Source organism: Microtus pennsylvanicus, chromosome 3, assembly GCF_037038515.1.
Source record: "Microtus pennsylvanicus isolate mMicPen1 chromosome 3, mMicPen1.hap1, whole genome shotgun sequence".
Lineage (NCBI taxonomy): Eukaryota > Metazoa > Chordata > Mammalia > Rodentia > Cricetidae > Microtus > Microtus pennsylvanicus.
In genome coordinates, this window is record NC_134581.1 from 21,177,288 (window position 1) to 21,198,209 (window position 20,922).

General features: G+C 43.6%; 1 protein-coding gene across 1 annotated transcript in view; it reads left to right on the forward strand.

The window, feature by feature from the left end:
- The window catches only part of Cep63 (centrosomal protein 63), a 79,388-nt gene extending 59,940 nt beyond the window's left edge, over nucleotides 1–19,448 (forward strand). The window contains exon 14 of the mRNA XM_075964856.1: nucleotides 19,301–19,448. Within this exon, the coding sequence (XP_075820971.1) occupies nucleotides 19,301–19,306 (6 nt within the window). The 3' untranslated portion in view covers nucleotides 19,307–19,448. The remainder of the gene's footprint in view (nucleotides 1–19,300) is intronic.
- The last annotated feature ends 1,474 nt before the right edge of the window (nucleotides 19,449–20,922 follow it).

Consider the following 20,922-nt stretch of genomic DNA (forward strand, 5'->3'; position numbering starts at 1 on the left):
TGGGTTTCCTTATGGCATCTTCTTTCTTTTAAACATCAGATCTAAAAATGTTTGATTGGATTAACCATCTATGCATAATTTTATTAAAAGTTTAGAAATAAACTTGGTAAAGAGGAGGAATCTCATTGCTTTTTTGTGCACAGTCTATACTGTTAAGATTTCTGAATGAATATTGCAAAGAAAATTAGCACTTTTTTGTCTCATCAATGTGGGCTACAAAGAATTAAAGATGCTGTCACTAAAAATATCTAGACAGGGATTGTGTATTGTCTCAAACATAAATCCTAATATAAAAAGTTAAGGTAATTCAAGAAAGGTCAGAGTTTTTATTAAAAAACTTTCAAAGATTCCATTGAAAGTTTCATATAAGCTACATACCATTCCTCTTGTGTGGATTTTTCATTGTAATTACACATCTCAGAGAAAATGTAATGAAATTTGTCTCATATTGTCTTTGTCCGTTTTCTGACAATGGATTAGAATTCCTGGAGCAAATGCATTAGTCACTTCCTTGTTGCTGTGATGAAATACCATGGCCAAAAGCAACTTAAGCATAGTGCCTGCACAACCTGGAACCACGATCCGGCAAGGGTCTGGGGATTAAAAACCGCACAGAGACACGGGTCACTCTTGAAACAAGAATGCCAATTTTATTGTCTTCCAGGGAAGCTTATACAGGGCTCTCCTTGACTAATGGTCACGCCCTAGCTCTTGGGATTTTTCAGCTGCAAGCCCACCAGAAACCACTCCTTTGCCATCAGGAACTCATGAGGGTCTCGTGCCCAGAGCAGCTGCAAGCATAGGAAAACAAGTTGTTTACTCCAGCAGGCAAAGGGGTCATAGAAAATTCAGAGTCTGAGGGTCTGCAGTCCCCAACACTTAAAAGTTTATTCTGGCTGATGGTTCAGAAGGATAGAGTTCCTTGTAGCAGAAAAGGTACAGCATCGTGGCAGGCAAGGAGCAGGAAGCTGGCTGGCCATGTTTTTATCCACATACAAGGAGCATTGAGACAACAAAAGTATGATAAGGCTAGAAAGTCCCATAGCCTCCAGAGACATACAAGTCTTCACTTCCTGTCTTAGGGTTTCCTTTGATATGGTACAAGACCATGATCAAGAGAATTTAATAAAAGAAAGTTTAGCTTGGGGCTCATGGTCAGAGAGGATTAGAGCCTGTTGTGCTCATCATGGTGGGGAACATAGCAGGCAGGCAGACATATCGCTGGAGCAGTAGCTTAGAGCTCTCACATCTCCATCCACAAGCACAAGGCAGAAGGTAGGATTGGGGATGGTGTGGGCTTTTGAAACTTGAAAGTCTACCCCCAGTGACACACCTAACAAGGTCACACCTCCTAATCCTTCCCAAACACTTCTACTAACTGCGAACCAATATTCAAATCCGTGAGCTTATGGGGGCCATGCTCATGCAAACCAGCATGGGATTGTTTCATCCTGCAGCTCTCAGGTCACACTCCATCACCGAGAGACGATAGGACGTCAGGGCAGCAACTCCAGACAGGAACCTGTGGGCGGGAACAGCAGCAGAAGCCACTACCTGTTGTAATAAGAGCGGCGGGGTTGCGTCCCCAGCACCCCGGCTGCCTGGCTAGCTTATGCCCCGAAATAACAACACACAAATTATATTCATTTAAACACTGCTTGGCTCTTTAGCTCTAGCCCTTACTGGCTAATTCTGATATTCCGATCAACCCATCTCTAATAGTCTGTGTAGCTCCGGTCTTACCGGGAAAGATTCAGCGTGTCTGACCTGGTGGCTTGCTTCATCGTGTGCATCTGCCCAGGAGAGAGGTGCATGGCTCTCTCTGAGCTCACTTCCTCTTCCTCCCAGCATTCTGTTCTGTTTACTCCTCCTACCTATGTTTTAACCTATGAGGGCCAAGCAGTTTCTTTATTGCTTAACCAATGAAGTCAACAGATTGATATATGACACTCCCACATCACTTCCCCTTTTTCTGTTTAAACAAAAAAAAGGAAGGCTTTAACTTTAACATAGCCAAATTACATATAACAAAACAGTTATTAAGCAAGAATTACAGTTACAATATTTATATCTACCTTATCTTTTATTATAATAATGCAAAACTATAACTAACCATTCTTCAAGTTTATCAAAGACTCCAGAAGAATATAATATTACCTAAGTAAACAAGAAATCCAAAACTCTAGAAATGACAGAGACATCTCACTGCCTGGACAGTCACCCAAAGTTCCTCTGTACTGTTGGGCCTACAGGCCCATAGTTTCCAGCAGACATTTCCACAAAGCAGGAAATTTCAAAGGCAGTCACTATCTGCATGTCCTGAAGAATGTCTTGCAGACTCTTTCATGAATCAGGAACCCCGAAAGACCATCTCACCTTTAGGCAAGTTTAGCAGTCTTCTCTCTGCAGGTTCTCTGTGTCCAGTTTATGCAATAGTCCAGTCAAGAACAGTTTCTTGCCCAAATGGCTATCAAACTCCATAAGGATCCTCTTCGATGCCCATCTTCTTGAAGTAGATTGGTGCTGCCAGGAGCAGAGTCTCATTGTTATGAAAAGTCCTAAGTTATTAAAACATTAAATGCCATATTCTGCAGTCTTTGAAAGATATGAAGAATGTCTATCTAACTGAAATGTATCTCTATATATCTAGAAAATCTAACATGACTACAAGCTTGACTATTTCTGATGATTATCCATTAAACTATATTTCTTAATTATACATTACATTTTAATGAACTACACAATCACAATATCTTAATCAATAGCAGAAATATGCATATACATATAACAAAATTGACCTTAAATTTATATCACTAAAGCAAAATCCATGTCAATGCAAAGTATTCATACCTATATCATATCCCCCTTTAAATGTAAAAGAACATTTATAAACCATATTTGGGAACATGGGCGCAGTTTTTTCTCTCCAAACTGCTTCCTGCTGAATGGGGGCACTGTTAATCATATCTTTCATGGGGTAACCTGTGTGCCAGGGTCCTCTCAGTTGGCAGTTGAGCGAAGCAAGTTTTTGAAGATGTTCACAGCAACCCTTCAGGAGGGCATGGTCCATCATACCATATCGGAATAGAAGAAATGAACAGGGTCTCATCCTCTGTGAAAACAAAATAAGAAACTCCTTTCCAAAGCATCATGTTCTTAGATCCAAATTTCAAAGTCAAGGCATTTTCAAAATATCTATGTTGGATTAGTTCAGCAGCATTTATAAACAAATATCTTTTAGCAGCTGTTGCTCTTTTTTCAGTATTCAAACAATTCAAAGAGAGCATAATAGCATACAGTATCAAAATTCTCTGTTTATTTTCCATCTTTGTACAGCTTTGTTTTAACCTCTATTTCATTTATTTTTACTTTTAACTTTTTGCTTTTTGAGCGTATATCTTTGACCTGGAATAACTCTGTAGACCAGGCTGTCCTTGAACTCTCAGAGATCTGCCTGTCTCTGCCTCCCAGGCATTGGGATTAAAGGTGTACACTACTACACCTTGAACTCACAGAGATCTGTTTGTCTCTGCCTTCTAGGCACTGGGATTAAAGGCGTGTGCTACCACACCTTGAAGTCACAGAGGTCAATCTCCCTCTGCCTCCCAAGTGTTGGGATTAAAGGTGTGTACTACCACACCCAACTACTTTCTTCCTTTTTTTGTTTGTTACTTTAAGAACTTCATCTTTTAGCCTGCATATATTTTTAACACAGTGTAAACCATTTAGAAATTTTCTTTGTCTTTGAATCTCTCTTTACTGTATATTTCTCTTTTTCTGACCATACGAGCCTTTAAATTACTGAGCAATATGGGTGGGATTAAAGCCGTGGCTTTGGCAGCTAGATCCAGCCCATTCCTTAGCTTTCCAGCTCATGGCTGAGGTACTGGCTGTAGCCTTGTTTACTGCCACAACTCTATGGCATTTCAAGGTCCCTGCCAGCAAGCGAGCTTCAGCAGCCTGTGCTTGCAAATCGCACGAACCACCTGCGTAAAAGAGTCAAAGTTTGCCCTGGCAGGACAGCCCAGAAAGCCAGCATTTTATTCATATTTATTTATTTATTTATTTAGGATTTCTGCCTCCTCCCCGCCTCCCATTTCCCTCCCCCTCCCCCAATCAAGTCCCCTTCCCTCATCAGCTCGAAGAGCAATCAGGGTTCCCTGACCTGTGGGAAGTCCAAGGACCGCCCACCTCTATCCAGGTCTAGTAAGGTGAGCATCCAAACTGCCTAGGCTCCCCCAAAGCCAGTACGTGCAGTAGGATCAAAAACCCACTGCCATTGTTCTTGAGTTCTCAGTATTCCTCATTGTCCGCTATGTTCAGCTAGTCCAGATTTATCCCATGAAAGCCAGCATTTTAAAACAGCCAGTTTTTTCCTGCTGCTGAGTCAGAAAAATTTCAAAATGGAAGATGTACCATTTTGTGCTAGCTCTGGGGCTGCCAGGTAGGAGCAGCACTCAGCACTTTAATTCTGAGACTGAGTGTGCAGCACAGAAATTCTTTTCATCCAAGTTGTTATTCTTTTTTAAAAAAATGCTCCAAGATCCCCGCTGCAGTAGGCAGCAGAAATGCTGTAGGTCCCAAATGGTGGCGGCGGGCCATGTGGCGGCAGACAGCCGGCCCTGGGAGCAGCCAGTCCCAGGCAGAGGTGGCTGCTGGTCTCAGAGCAGTGGTGGCAGGCCATGTGGCAGGAGACAGTGGGCCCCAGGCAGAGACGGCTGCTGGTCCCCGAGCAATGGCTGGTTCCAGGCAGGGAGATACATGGCGGGCAGGCAGAAGACAGAAACATGGATAGACACGACATGCAGGGTGAGGTTGAATGTTTATTCAGGGGGTTATGGAGGAGGAAGGGAGAAGGGGGGCAGAGAGAGGGAGAGACAGAGAGAGAGCGAGAGAGAGAGGAGAAAGAGACAGAGAAGGGGGGAAGCAGAGAAGTGGGGAGAGAGGCAGAAGCGAAGCTGCCTCTCTGAGAGGAAGATGGAAAAGAGAGCGAGCTCAGGCTGGAAGCTGAAGATCAGCCTGCCTCAGCGGATGGGGAGGGGAGTGGGTGTGGCTTGTCTCTTAAAGGGACCAAAACCATAACATTCCCAGGTCTTCCTTATAATAAAAAGCACGCATGTCAAGGAAGCAGAAAAGGAAGGGCCCAAGATGGCGGTGGGCAGGTCAGAGGTAATGGAGTGGGCGTGGCTTGTCCCTTAAAGTGACAGGAAAGCACAACACAAGTTACATCCAAATCTGACATGCAGAGCACTGCACAGTCTGAAAACACGTCTCTGTATGGCGGCAGGAATTCACCATGCTCTCCCACCTGCCTAAGCCTGATTCTGCCCTCTGCCCAGGTGCATGCCATCAGCATGTCTCAGAGCACTCTCCTTCCGATCCCAAGTGGGAACACAAACATCCAGTCCCATAAAAGCCACTGGAATGCTTTAAAGCCAGAGTTCATGCTGGCAGCATAGCCCCAAGAAGCTACGCTTTAAATTGACACAGTGTTTTTTCTGCTGCTGTTGCCGAATCAGGAAATCTCTCTACAGCACACCACCAACAAACAGCAAAATACTGTGTTAAACTCTCTCTCCCTTATTTTTAAGCCTTCTCAGGTTTTTTAAGTGGGTTTAGTCCATCACGTCGGGCACCACTCTGCTCTTTCCCATATTGCAGTGTACATTTCTACCTCTGATTAAGATACTTATATAATGTTTGTGTATTGATATATATTTACCATATTGTAATGTATATTTGTACAGTGTTTATATTTGGAGGTCATTATCCTCATTTGTTACACAGTTGTTTATTGTCTTAGTCTTTAAGTTAGATAGATATTGAGAATTATATAGATAAATAGTCATCTAAGTTTGTCATTTATAATTAGACTAATCAGGTTCTCTAGATATATAGAGATTATACTTAGTATAGATAGATAATCTTCAACCTCTTCAAAGAGCTGTAGAAAATGGCCTTTAATCTAACTCAGAGTTTCGTGATAGTGAGACACAATTGCTCCTGGCAACACCGCTCTATTCCCGAGAGAATGTTGAACACCAAAGAAACTCCACCTGGAGCCTTTCTATTTGGCAGAACTGGCCTTTGGGCAAAGAAATGCCCATACCTCAACCACTGACAGAGATACAGAGCATGCATCAATGGATAAAACAGGACTGTCATATCCTGCCAAGACAGGGTAAGATAGTTTTGAAAAGTTCCTTGCCTTTAATAATGGTATGTCAGTTATGTTAGGCCTTAGCCAAAGTTGGTTGACTCAACATTGCAAACGAGACTTTGGGTGATTGCCCAGGTAGTCAGTTGTCTCTGTTAATTGTTGCACATTTTGGATATATCTCGTTTGTTAAGTAATATTTATTCCCTTCTCAGATCTTTGACGGAGTTGAAGATTATATAATTTTAGTTACTCTCTACATTATTTAGACTCCTTGAGATAGAATGTTTAGCAAAACTTTTGTTCTCAATGTTGTTTGTTATAAATTTATTATTTGTTATTATTGTATATAGTTGTATTTGGTTTAGTTCTGTCTTATTTAGACAAAAAGGGGAGATGTAGGGATAAGTCTCGCCCCTAAGGGGGCGTGTTCGCCTCGGGCTAATGTTTGCCTATAAATTTGGCGAGCGTGCTCCCAGCCGCTGCTTCTGCTTTCTTGGTCTCCGTGGGAACGGCGGTTCTGTAAGTCTATTTCTCCATTAAAGCTGTATATATATTTTTACAATCTGTCTGCATTCGTTTATGCCGTTACATTTTGGCGCCCAACGTGGGGCGCCATTCTGTTGTAATAAGAGCAGCAGGGCTGCGTCCCCAGCACCCTGGCCGCCTGGCTATCTTATGCCCCAAAATAACAACACACAAATTGTATTCATTTAAACACTGCTTGGCCCTTTAGCTCTAGCCCTTACTAGCTAATTCTGATATTCCGATCAACCCATCTCTAATAATCTGTGTAGTCCCGGTCTTACCGGGAAAGATTCAGCATGTCTGACCTGGCGGCTTGCTTCATCGCGTGCATCTGCCCGGGAGAGAGGAGCATGGCGTCTCTCTGAGCTCTCTTCCTCTTCCTCCCAGCATTCTGTTCTGTTTACTCCTCCCACCTATGTTTTAACCTATGAGGGCCAAGCAGTTTCTTTATTGCTTAACCAATGAAATCAACAGATTGATATATGACACTCCCACATCAACTACCGACTTGCAGCTCGTGATTTGCTCTGTCTGCTTTCTTATACAGCCCAGGGCCATTTGCCCAGAGGTGGCACTGCCCTACTGTGGCACATCAATCACTAATCAAGAAAATGCCCTACAGACAATCTGATGAAGGCATTTCCTCAATTGAGGTTCCTCTTCCCAAATAATTCTAGCTTGTGTCAAGTTGGCAAAACAAATACAAACCAAACAACTAACTAGCACACTTTCTAAACAGCACCACTAACCTCAAGAGCCTATGAGGGACGTCTCTTGCTCAGACTACCACCCATGGTAATTTATAAAGGAACAGGCTCCATTTAGCTTGTGGTTCTGGAGGCTGACTATCCAAGACTGGCTAAGCACAACCCACAAGAACCTCCTGCTACTGTCAGAGCACAGCAGGGCCATGGGAGACATGAAGGAGATAAGCATGGGGGACAGCCTTGCTTTAGAATTACTTCACCCAACTGAAGCAGCCTTCTGAGAGTTTAGAGCTTGCTCAGTCTCTCCAGAATTTAGGATTAATCCAATCTGAGAGTGGTGTTATGTTCAATGACCTAATCATGTGTTAAAGGTTTTGCCTTCCAATACCACTAATGATAAAATGCAACATGACCATTTCTTTGTGTGTGTCTGTGTGTGTGTGCATTGTGTTAGTATGTGTGTACATGGTAGTAGGTGTGTGGAGGTTAGAGAGTGTCACAGTGTTTTCCTTTATCATTTTCCACATTATTGTTTGAGACAGGGTCTCTCACTGAACCAGGAGTCTACCATTTTGGCTGGACTAGCTGGCCAGTGAGAGCTGAGTATCTCCTGTCTCAGTCTACCCAGGGTTGGAGCTACACATATGCATTGCAGCACCCACCTTTTTACAGGGAAGCCAAGGACCTGAACTCGGCTATTTCTTGGTAGCTCATACATATTTTGTATTAGATCCTTTTCATTGCTGTGATAAAATACCATGATCAGAAGTGGCGTAGGGGTTAGTTTACCTTGGCTTACAGTTTCAGGAGAGCCCATAATGGTGGCGGAGGCATGGCAACATGTTGGTCACATCTCCAGTCACATATAGGAAGCGGAAAGAATGAACCAGAAGTAGGACGGGGCTCTAAACTCTCAAAGCCTGCACCCAGTGACACACTCCTCCCAGCAATCTCCTGTCCTCCAGCTTCCATAACCTCCCCGAATGATGCCACGATCCTAGCTTGGTTCTCTGTTGCTCTAATGAAACATTAACTGAAAACAATTGGTAGTGGACAAGGGTTTATTTCTGGTTACAGGTTACAGTCCATCATAGAGAAAAATCAAGGCAGGAACTCAAGCCAGGATCCTAGAAGAAGGAAATGAAGGAGAGGCCAGGGAGAAGGGCTGCTTCCTGGCTCGCTCCTCATGCCTTGCTCAACTACCTTTTTTATACAACCGTGGACCACTTGGCTAAGGATGGTACTGCCCACAGTGGACTGGACTCTCCCCCAATAACCATTAATCAAGAAAGTGCCCCACAGGAATGCCCACGGGCCAGTTTGCTAGAGGTGATTTCTTAGTTGAGAGGCTCTCTTCTCAGTTGACCTGAGTTTGTGTCAAGTTGATAGAAACTGACCAGCACAGCAGCTGGCTGGAGATCTGATGTGGGAGTGTCATATATCAATCTGTTGATTTCATTGGCTAAGCAATAAAGAAACTGCTAGGCCCATTGGATAGGCCCACCCTTAGGTGGGTGGAGTAAACAGAACAGAATGCCGGGAGGAAGAGGAAGTGAGGTCAGACTCCACAGCTCTCCTCTCGGGAGCAGAAGAGAGGCCATGCTCCGCTCTCCCAGGCAGGCGCACGCAATGAAGCAAGCCGCCAGGTCAGACATGCTGAATCTTTCCCGGTAAGACCGGTGCTCACAGATTATTAGAGATGGGTTGATTGGGATATCAGAATTAGCCAGTAAGGGCCAGAGCTAAGGGCCAAGCAGTGATGAAAAGAATACAGTGTCTGTGTAATTATTTCGGGGCATAAGCTAGCCGGGCAGGGCAGGCAGCTGGGGTGTTTGGGGACGCAGCCCCGCCACCGCCCTCTTATTACTACAAATGACGCCCAGACGTGTGGCTAACTAAACCCACTTACAAAACCTGAGAAGGCTTAAAAATAAGGGAGAGAGCATTTAACACAGATTTTTGCTGTTTGTTGGTGGTGTGCTGTAGAGAGATTTCCTGATTCAGCAACAGCAGCAGAAAAAAAGCTGCGTTATTTTAAAGTGTGGCTTCCTGGGGCTGTGCCGCCAGTGCAAACTCTGGCTTTATGTTTGTGCTCCCGCTTGGGATCGGAAGGAGAGTGCTCTGAGACCTTGACGATGACTCAGAGCTCCCCGCCTGCTCCTGGGCAAAAGGCAGAATCAGGCGTAGGCAGGCGGAAGAGCATGGCGGATTCCTGCCGCCATACAGAGACGTGTTTTCAGGCTGCACAGTGCTCTGTGTGTCAGATTTGGACGTAACTTGGATGAAAAGAATTTCTGTGCTGCACGCTCAGTCTCAGAATTAAACTGCTGAGTGCCGCTCCTACCTGGTAGCCCCAGAGCTAGCACAAAATGGTACGTCCTCCATTTTGAAATTTTCCTGACTCAGCTTCAGCTGCAAATCCCTGCAGCTCATTAAGAGATCCTGCCACGAAACACTTAAACGGTGGTGATGAAAAGCTGAATGCATGCTTTTCGGTTATCAGCCGTAGCAGGAAAAAAGCTGTGCCGTTTAAAAATGCCGGCTTTCTGGGCCATCCTGCCAGGGAAAACTCTGACTGTTTGAGGCAGGAGGGCCGGCTACCGAGAGAGGACTTGAGTGTTGTCTGCTGTAGCTTCTGGCTGGCAGGGACCTTGAAATGCCAGGTGTGGCTATAAACATGGCTGCAGCCTGTACCTCAGCCATGAGGCTGGAAAGCTAAGGAATGGGCTGGATCCAGCCGGCAAAGCCATGCCTTTAGTCCTACTGATATTGCTCAGTAATTTAAAGGCTCTTGTAGTCAGAAAAAGAGAGATATACAGTAAAGAGAGATTCAAAGACAGAGAAAATTTCTAAATGATTTAAAGTGTGTTAAAAATATATGCAGACTAAAAGTTAAAATTCTTAAAGTAAACCTCTGTGACTTCAAGGTGTGGTAGCACACGCCTTTAATCCCAGTGCCTAAAAGGCAGAGACAAACAAATCTCTGTGAGTTCAAGGTGTAGTGGCAAACACCTTTAATCCCAATGCCTGGGAGGCAGAGACAGGCGGATCTCCTAGAGTTCAAAGACAGCCTGGTCTACAGATATACGCTCAAAAAGCAAAAAGTTAACCTAGGAATGTCACAGCTTAGATTCTTAAGCGTCTAGTGATTTAAAGGCGTAAATCAAAAGTGCTCCTGGATAGTAAAAAATTGCAGATTCACAATAGGACAGATTCAGACTACTAAATGAATCACACTTTTGGATGAATGTACGTAGGCTTGGGAGAGAGAAGAAAAAGAATATAGAGAATAAAGTTAATGGTTTAAAAAGAAAAATGTAAAAGTAAAGTCTTTAAAGAGACAGAGTACAGATAGTTATAGATATAAATAAAAATAAGCCGCGTAAAGATGGAAAATTCACAGAGAGTCTGGATTATGTACATTGTGTTTTCTCTAAAATTTTTGACTGTGAAGGAGCTAAGTACAGAGAGACATTTCATTATATGGGCTGCCAAGTGGAACCAGTACGGATATCATGAGGGTATGATTTCAGAATTTGGATCTAAGGATATGATACTTTGGAAAAGAGATTCTTCTTTTGTTTTCACAGAGGATGAGACTCTATGGATTTCTTCTATTCCGATTTGGTATGATGGACCACGTCCTCCTGAAGGGTTGCTGTGAACATCTTCAGAAAATTGCTTTGCTCAACTGCCAACTGAGATGAAACTAGCACACAGGTTATACTATGAAAGACCTAATTAACGACACCCCCATTCAGCAGGAAGCAGTTTGGAGAGAAAAAACTGCGCCCATGTTCCCAAATATGGTTTATAAACGTTCTTTTACATTTAAAGGGGGATATGATATAGACATGAATAATTTGCATTAGTTTAGATTTTGCTTTATTGATAGAGATTTACGGTCAATTTTGTTATATGTATAAATGTTTCTGATGTAACTTTTACTTGATAACTTTTGTTATATGTAATTTTGCTATGTTAAGGTTAAAGCCTTCCTTTTTTTTGTTTAAACAGAAAAAGGGGAAGTGATGTGGGAGTGTCATATATCAATCTGTTGATTTCATTGGCTAAGCAATAAAGAAACTGCTAGGCCCATTGGATAGGCCCACCCTTAGGTGGGTGGAGTAAACAGAACAGAATGCCGGGAGGAAGAGGAAGTGAGGTCAGACTCCACAGCTCTCCTCTCGGGAGCAGAAGAGAGGCCATGCTCCACTCTCCCAGGCAGGCGCACGCAATGAAGCAAGCCGCCAGGTCAGACATGCTGAATCTTTCCCGGTAAGACCGGTGCTCACAGATTATTAGAGATGGGTTGATTGGGATATCAGAATTAGCCAGTAAGGGCCAGAGCTAAGGGCCAAGCAGTGATGAAAAGAATACAGTGTCTGTGTAATTATTTCGGGGCATAAGCTAGCCGGGCAGGGCAGGCAGCTGGGGTGTTTGGGGACGCAGCCCCGCCGCCGCCCATATTCCTACAGAGATCAAGTATTCAAACAGTCACTCTGGGGTCACTTCTCATTCAAAGCACCACAGGTATCCTCCAGTTAGCTGCAGAAGATTGACCTCTGAGAGCTGTTTCAACATTATTATTTAGGCTTTTGACAGAAAGCTCTCCCTTCGCTGTGCAGTCATTAGAAGACAGGACTGTGGTGGCTTGGTTTGGTTGGGCAGCCCTCTTCTTCCTTTATACCTCAGCTGAAACGTTTCTATGGTTGAATCTGTCTTGATTAATGGTTCTCCACATGAGAGCTGCCTGGGTGACTGTCCCCCCATTTATTAATTGTTCCTCCACGCATTAATGAAACAGGGCCCTCATCTTGGAAGCTGCGTGCCTCTGAAGGTGCACAGGTGTGTATGGCGGGACTCACGGTACACCTGCCCCCTTAGCAACCTACCACACCAACGCTTGAGGATAGCTCCCAGGCTCAGGGCTCGGGTCCATTGACTGTGAAAGCAGAGAGAGGGCCTCAAAGCCAGCTCACCACTTAGCGGCTGTATGCCCTTGGGCAGAATCTTTATATTCTGAATGCCTGCTGTGACCTAACTCATCAAACTTGTCCCAGGCCACGTGAGACGCTGAAGAGGGACAGGAACTGGAGAGCTGAGGACGAGACCCTGCAGGAAACATCAGTTGGAGAGATAGCATCTGTAGGAATCACCAGTTCTGACAGCTGACCAGCTGCATGGTTCAGAAGACCTTCAGAGGGACAGGTATGGGGTGGCCTGCAGAGCCAGCTCAGCCAAATGGTGACAGCACAATTGGGTTCCCCACAGAGATGTTCACAAGCTTCTCGGGAGGAGATGGCCAGTTAGATTTTAAGCCACATTCCTTATTTTTAAATGTTGATACCAGTTAACTTCAACACTAAGAAGCAGGCTCTTTACTCTCCACCTTTATGGTCCTAATACAGCAATAAGGGTGGTTTAGGACCATAATACACCACAGACGAGGACCCCAGGAAAGGGAGAATAGAGACAGCAGGGGAGGCCATTTCTGTTGCTCAAAGTGCTTTGGGGTAGGGATGGGGGGAGGGGAGGAAGGAGGGAGACACTGAAGCCACAGGATCTAACCGTTTGCCACCTGCTCACTCAATCATCCAGGAAGAATGGGGCGTATTTCACAATGCAATGACCTCCTTTAAGAGCTAAGGCAACCAGGCATGGTGAGTGGCATATGCTTGAAATGCCACTACTTGGGAGACTGAGGCAGGAGTTGAAGGTCAACCTGAGCTACATAGTAAGTCCCCACCTCAAAAACAAAATAACCCCAAAAAGCTGGGGGTTAAGGAGATGACTCATTTGGCAATGTGCTTGCTGTGCAAGCATTAGAACCGAGTGTGGGCTCCCAGCACCCACATAAAAAGCCAGGTGTTTATCATGCTGCATGCCTGTAATCCTAGCACTGGGGAGGTGGACGAATGAGGATTCAGGCTCCTGGCACGGGGAGACTGTCTCAAAAATGAAATGGAGAGAGATTGAGGAAGACACTAAACATTGATGTCTGCCATCCACCCGCATGCGCGCGCGCACACACACACTCATACACATACACCCCTGCAAACTGCAGTTATAAAACTTCTAGAAAATAAAAAGAGAGAGAAACTTTGTTCTTTTGAGTTAGGCAGAGATTCTTTAAGATAGAGGCGCAGATGCGTTCTCCCCCTGGACTTAAGAAATGTCACCATTTCATCCTATATGCTCAAAGCGCAGAATACAAATTAACATAAACTTGTTTGTGGCCTTTCTAAGTCCTCTTCTGTCTTCGGAAGCACCTGTCGTGGTGGTCACAGCCACAAGCTGTGTAGCTCTGTGTGTCATCAGAGGTAGTGACAGCCACACCATGTGTGAAACCTGCAGTCAGCAAGTGGGTAGCTGCCAAGGTCACTCCTGGGCCCTGGGCTTGGGTTGGGTTCAAACAGATTTCATTTCTGTGCTTTCCCTAGAGTGACATGTTGAATTGCCGGGTTTATGTTTAGCCTTTTCAAATACCATGCTGTTTTCAAAAATGGCTAAGCCATTTTACTTGCCCACCACTAACATTTGAGGGTTCCAGTTTAACCCCATCCTCACCCGCTCTTGACAACCATCAGTCTTTCTGATTACAGTCATCGTAGTGTGTGTGGGTAGCATGGGAACTTATTGCCAGCCTCTGGATCAGAGATGTTTATGAGGGCCCAGGTGTTAAAAGCTACATTTCCCAGCCTGCACTGCTGCTAGGGATGGTGGAAGCTTCATGAGGTGTGGTCTAGTCACAGGGAGTTGGGTCATGCCACTGACCTCTTGAAGGGTATATTAAGACCTTAGCCCCTTCTTTCTTTGCTTCTTGACTACCGTGAAGGGAGAAGTTTTGATCAACAACCAGCTCCCCACGAGATCCGCCTCACCATCGTCTCAAAGCCGCAGAGCTGATTGACTACATGTTGGAACTTCTGAGGCTATGAGCGCAAATGAACTTCTCCCCCTTATAGCTGTTCTTCTTAGGTCTTTTGTTACAGTAGCGGAAAGCTAACACACGTTGTCTTAATTTACATTTTGTTAATGACTAAAGATGTTGAGCTCAGTTTTACAGGCTTATTAGCTATTTGCGTGCTCTATTTTCTTTGATGCAATGTCTATTTAAAACTTCTGCGCATTTTTAATTGGGCTGCTTGTCTTCTTATTAAGAAGGTGTAAAGGCTGTTTACATATTCAACACAGCAATTTCATTTCTAGGAGCCTGCAAATTAACATGGAAACATGTATGTCTATATGTATGTTGGTGTAAAGACTTGGAATGTCTATAGCTCTATCCATAATAGCCCAAACTCAGAGACAATCTAAGCATCCATAAACTGGGGAATTAAATGCATATTATAATCAACCAGGACAATACTATAGGACATGCAGAGTAGCAAGCTGTTGGCTCATTTTACAGCATGGATAACCCTGAGAAAATCCATACTACATAAGCAACAGAAGCTGGAAGTCATGGATAACATGGGTCTATGTATAAAATATCTAGAATGTAAATCTGTACATTAGTAGTTGCCTGGAGTGAGAGACGGTTCTGGGGAAGTTTTACAGGGTAAGTGGCGTGTGCTGAAACTGGACTGTGGAGTGGCTATTCAACACCAAGAACCTTATAAAAATGGCAAAGTGTATGCATATATAAAGTAAATATTATGGTCTATCATTTATATCTCAGAAAACCTTTCTAAAACACACAAAAATTACCAACTATATTACAGTACTTTCAGAAAACAAGAAAGAATCCTTTTTGATTTTTTAAAGAATAGTCTAGATGGACAGAGACATTACAAGAAATTTACTGATAAGTGTTCTACCAGACTCTCCAGCTTCGGGGCATCCAGCATCCTCACACAGATACACATGCAGACAAAATACCAATGCACATAAAATAAAAATAAATAAATAAGAATGTGAATGCAAAGGCCATTACTGAAATATTAATAACTTAAGTCTATCAATAAATTTAAATCTACCTGTATAGTTTCAGTGATGATATTTCTGCCAACTCTTTAACTGAGATTAAAAAAAATACTTCTGTCATCCTAGATATGAAATGCCGCAGCCTAGGTGCTGGCCATGATTTTATAGGCTTGGCAAATGCCAGTGGGTCTGTAAGGCTGCTCTGCTGGGCGGAATGCAAGGGGAAGTGACAGCCTTCTGAGAGGCTGGACAGAAGGATGCTCAGCATGTATATTTCGACTAGTGCATGGTAGCTGGCCCCGGGCTCAGAGCTTGGGCTCAGCCCCTCCATGAGTGCCTGAGGACCTCCCATTGCCTACGGACGTTCCCTGGATGTGCACAGCATCCAGAGCAGCCCCATGGGAGCATATTCTAGCTACAGCAGCTGTGATGAGTGTGTTCTGCTGTGGGCGTGTAAAATGTGAAGCTGTCAGCAGACACACCAGCACAGGAAGTTGTGGGGAGAGGCTCAAGGGGCACTCACCACCTGGTGGCCTGTGTGCACAAGGCTGAGATCCTCAGCTTCCAGAAGGCCACTGAGGAGAAGCAGCATGTGGCCAACTTAATGACCCCCGCAATGTCTAGCTCATTGGCATACAGGAGTGATTGGTCCTGTTTCCTCCTGGAGCTTGCATCCTTCTGGTATTTTGATCAAAGTGACAAGGGAGCCCAAAACAGATGATGAATACAGCCTGGAGGTGACAGAAGAACCCTCAGTAGCTTCCCTTGGACAAAGAGTGGACCACAGCTGGACTGAAGGCTTCGATCCAGCTGTGAACAGAGGACGTGGGGAGCAGCAGCATACTGTACTCATCCAAGATCTGCCGTCTCAGAAGAGCATTGGCAGTAGCCTTTCTCTTCTTTTATGTCCATGCTCTTCACCAGAAGTAGATGATGCGAGCTTGAGTTTGCGCTCTCTTCCCAGCTATAGTGGATACAACTTGGGGATCTCTGGCCCCTCCTGCTGGCTACTGGGCATTAACTTCTTGAGTCTGTCTGGAAATGAGTGGGGATTTCCAGCTTCATGACTAAGCATTTGGGTAGATTTCTTACTTTTAGTCCTTAATGTGTTGTTATGCAATTGTTAGTATTGATTTAAGCCCCCCTTGTTTTGAAAAAGAGCCTCTTCACATCACATTATAGTTAAATTATCAAGAACAGAGGGGAGAAACCCCTAAGATGCAAGAGAGATGCCGAAAGCTCTTCAGCATACACTCTAAAGGCCTGGAGGGATTGTACACAGTGATGTCTTTCGGGCCTTAGAAAAGACAACTGCCAACTTAGTTTCTATCTTAGAAACTTGTCCATAAAAGACTGTCAGAGATCAGTGTACACAAAAGAATTCATGACCAGTGGGCCAGTATGTGATACTTAAATTAGTTAATTAAGTATAAAATACTTAATCCTACACACAGATAGAAGGAGAAGTAAGACAGAAGATCTCAGTAAAGGAAAAGTCTCACTAGAAGAGCCACTGAACAGATCAGAATCAGGGAGAAATGAAAGATGATTGATGTAGTAAACAATCAGGAATCTAAGGTAATAGGGGAAAGGAAGAGTGTATTAGAATATTCCCGACAGGAAGAAGAAGAAGGAAAAGAAGAAGAGGAGGAGGAGGAACAGGAGGAGGGAGGGGAGGAGAAAGAGGAGGAGGAGGAGGAGGAGGAGGAGGAGGAGAAGAAGAAGAAGAAGAAGAAGAAGAAGAAGAAGAAGAAGAAGAAGAAGAAGAAGAAGAAAATAAGAAGAAGATTACATGAAATGAATTAGGGCATACCTTTCAATAATAACTGTAAATGTATGTGGTCTTTATTCTCCAGTGGAAAGACAGACTAGCTGACTTAATTAAAAAAGCTCCAGGTAGTTGCTGCCTGCAAGAAACTTACTTTACATTGACAACATAGACACTGACTGAACGTAGAGGGGGATGTGACATTCCAAGCAGAGGGAACCAGGAAGCAAGCAGGGGTGGCTATAGTCATATCTGACAAAGTATAATTCAAACTAGAATTAATAAGAAGAGACATATATTGAATGTTGGTATACGCAGTTTTATAAACACTGCTGGGCATGATGTTTATTAATAATAGGTATCTCCAATATCCCCCAAATCAGCAAGGAAACATCAGGGTTAAAGTACATGGTAGATCAAGTGGGCAGACAGCTAGAAACCACCCTACACAGCAACTGATAGATACAGTCTTCTCAGCTGCTCACACAGCTTACTCCCTAACAGGTACTCTATGCTTTAAAGCAAAACTTAGCAAATATAAAAACAACCCTAAACACTTGAAATATTTTTTTAAAAACTTCACAATTTCGTAGAAGTATTTTGTACTTGGATTAAAATCCCCACATAATCCTGTTTTATCTACTCTGACGCCCGTCTTCTCAACAACTCTGCCTTGTTGTCATGCCTTTAGTGCATTCAGTTGGGGTTGCCTGCGGAAACACAGTGGTGGGGTGGTGGTGGTTGCTTACCCAATCTCAGAAAACAAAGTTGACGACTCCTGAGAAAAGATAATCGAGAGGATATGGTGGTGCACACCTTTGATCCCAGCACTCCTGAGGCAAAGACAGGAGGATTTCTGTGAGTTCAAAGCCAGCCTGGTCTACACAGAGAGTTCCAAGACAGTCTACATAGAAAGATGCTATCTAAAGAAAAAAGAAAAGAAAAGGAAAAAAGAAAGAAAATAAAGAAAAGCACACCCTTCATATGCATGTGAAAACAAAATATCAATCAATCAAACTAACCAATCAACCAATAGCTTTTCTAGAACTCAATAATGAACTGTTGGAGAAAGAAATTAAGAAGACAATCCCATTAGGCATGGCCTAAAACAAACAAGAACAGAGCCAGGAGTGAGCCTAAGCATGTGGAAGTGAGCAACCTCAATGAAACTTTAAAAAACACCAAGATAGTAACTGGAGAGGTGGCTAGAAGATGGAGCTATGGCTGACCCATGCAAATGGGCCCAGAAGAATTCATAGTGTTAAGATGACTATATTCCTAAAAGGAGTCTCCAGATTCAATTTAATTCCCATTCAAAGTACCAACGCCATTCTTCACAGGACAGAAAGTACTCCTTGGAGCCTCAGGGAAGCATAGAAGACCACAAACTGCCATGTCAGTTCTGGGCCACAAGAGCAATGCTGGGGTGTCACAGTACCACAGACTCTTCAGTGGAGAGCCACAGCAACAAAAACTGCGTGGTACCAGTGCAAAAACCAGTGTGCTGACAGCCCACATAGAACAGAGGGTCCAGAAATAAACCCAATAGCTGCAGCCATATGATCCATAGGACAAAGGTACTAGAAACCAACATGGGGGAGGGGAAGACAGCCTGTTCATCAAGGGTGCTATGAAAACTGGGTATCTGCACTCGGATAATTGAAACTAGACCCCTATCTCTCATCTGCCACAAAAACAATTAAAAACATCCAAGTGTGAGACCAAAATAGGAACAATATACTTTGCAAGTTAATGGAAGGCTAAAATAGGAACAATATATCTTGCAGGTTAAGGGTTCTCTTTTGCAGTTGTGACATTAAGTTTCTCTTTGTTCAGTGCAGGTTAAGATTTCTGTTTGTAGTTAAAGAATAAGTTCCTGTTTGTCCTGTGTCAAATTCTTGGAAGGTAAGGCTTCTATTTGCAATGAAGAATAAGTTCCTGTTTCTTAGTCAATTGCTTGCGACCCCATCCATATGATGTATACCCTCACCCTTGTTCCTTCCCTTTTATTCTATTCTAACAATGTGTGACAGCCAACTCTCTTGCCTCTGTCAGCCTTATCCCTTCTATAAGAAGGCTGGCAGGGGATGGTCTTTCAAATCCAGACTTAGGGTGAAATAACTGTCTCGTCAGTCCAAGGTACACGCCAAAATATAACTTGCTTCAATTGGGCAATTGTGGGTTTGTTTTTTTTCTCCTCGTGATTCTCAGGTTTAACACAAGATCTTAATGGAAGATGGAAAACATTGAAACTACTAGAAGAAAACTCAGGGGAACTCTTGGAGGTATAATTACAGGCACCAACGAAACCCTAGGACCCCAAGAGCTCAGGAAGTAATAAAAAGAACTGGTAAGTGAGATCTCATCAGAGTAAAAAGCTCAGCTCAGCAAAGGAAGCAACAGTGGAAAGAGCTTGGAAGATGGAATAAAATCTCTGTTGGATATTCATCTGCAGAAGATTAACATACAGAACTTACCATGAACTCAAAATTTCTGACAAGAAAAGAACAATCTAGGCAGGAACCCTGACTACTCTTTGGACTGGAGAGGGAGGGGGAGGGGGATGAGGGAGCGGGAGGGAAATGGGAGGAGGGGAGGAGGTGGAAATTTTTAATTAAATAATAAAAAAAAGAACAATCTAATTATGCCCAAGAAAAGAACTAAACAGGTAACTTCCTAAAAGGCTCAAAAAGCCCAGTCCATAAAGTATGTATATGTGTTTTTTGTTTATGTATGTAAGAATTCTTATAGATATGGAAAATGTTTAATATCCCCAGTCAGTAGGGAAGTGCTAAACCTCACTGACATTCGAACTGACCCCAGTCAGAAGCTGTCATCAAGGACAATAAATCCCAGGGAGAATTCAGGTGGAAACAACCCTACACACAGTTGGTGGGAAAATAAGATAGCATAGCCACCATGGAAATAGCATGGAGTTTCCTCAGAAAGCTAATGTATAACCTGTGTGTGGCACACCGCAGGTGAGTGCTAAAAATCCCATCTCTTGGGAGGCCAAAGGTAGAGGACCGGGAGGTTGAGATCAACCTAGGTAATTAGCCAGACCCTGTCTCAAAACAGTAAGAGGGGCCGGGGAGGTGGTTCATTGGTAAAACCTTGACAGGGTAGCATGAGGACCTAATTTTGGATCCCCAGAACCAATGAAAAGCAAGGAATGGTAGGGTGTGTCTATTATTCTGTCATTCCTACTGGGTAGGTGGGACATAGACAGAGAATCCTCAGGAACTCACAGACCAGCCGGCCTGGAGCAATAAACATTGAAGAGATTCTGCCTCAAACACGGTGGTTGTGACGACTGACACTTGAGGTGGGCCTCTGATCTTAACACAGACGCTGTGGTACCCACCCCAATCCACACATGCACACATGTAACACATACAGAAACCCCAGACGAAAATCAAATAAAAGCAAACAAAACACTAAAAGGAAGCTATCATATTATCCAGCTAGCGCTCTCTTGGGTCTACTCCAGAAGGAATGAAAGCTGGCATTCAGTAGTGGTATCTGCACCCCACGTTTAGTTGTGAGCTATTGGCTAAACTTTGGTTGGACCAGTGAAGAACAAATAGGAAGGAAAAAAAGCACAAATTTGCAATAGCTGGAATAATAATAATAAACAATCATATTGGGTCTGATTCTATGGATACTAACAAAAAGGTATAAGGAACTGGTGCAATTAATGAAACAATTTAAGTCCAATGGATGATCCTTCAAAACTACAGCATATCAAAGCAGACATGCAGAGAAACAGAATGCTAAAAGTCTTCTATAATTTAAAGACATTGATTTTTAATTGAAAATCTTCCCACAAAGAA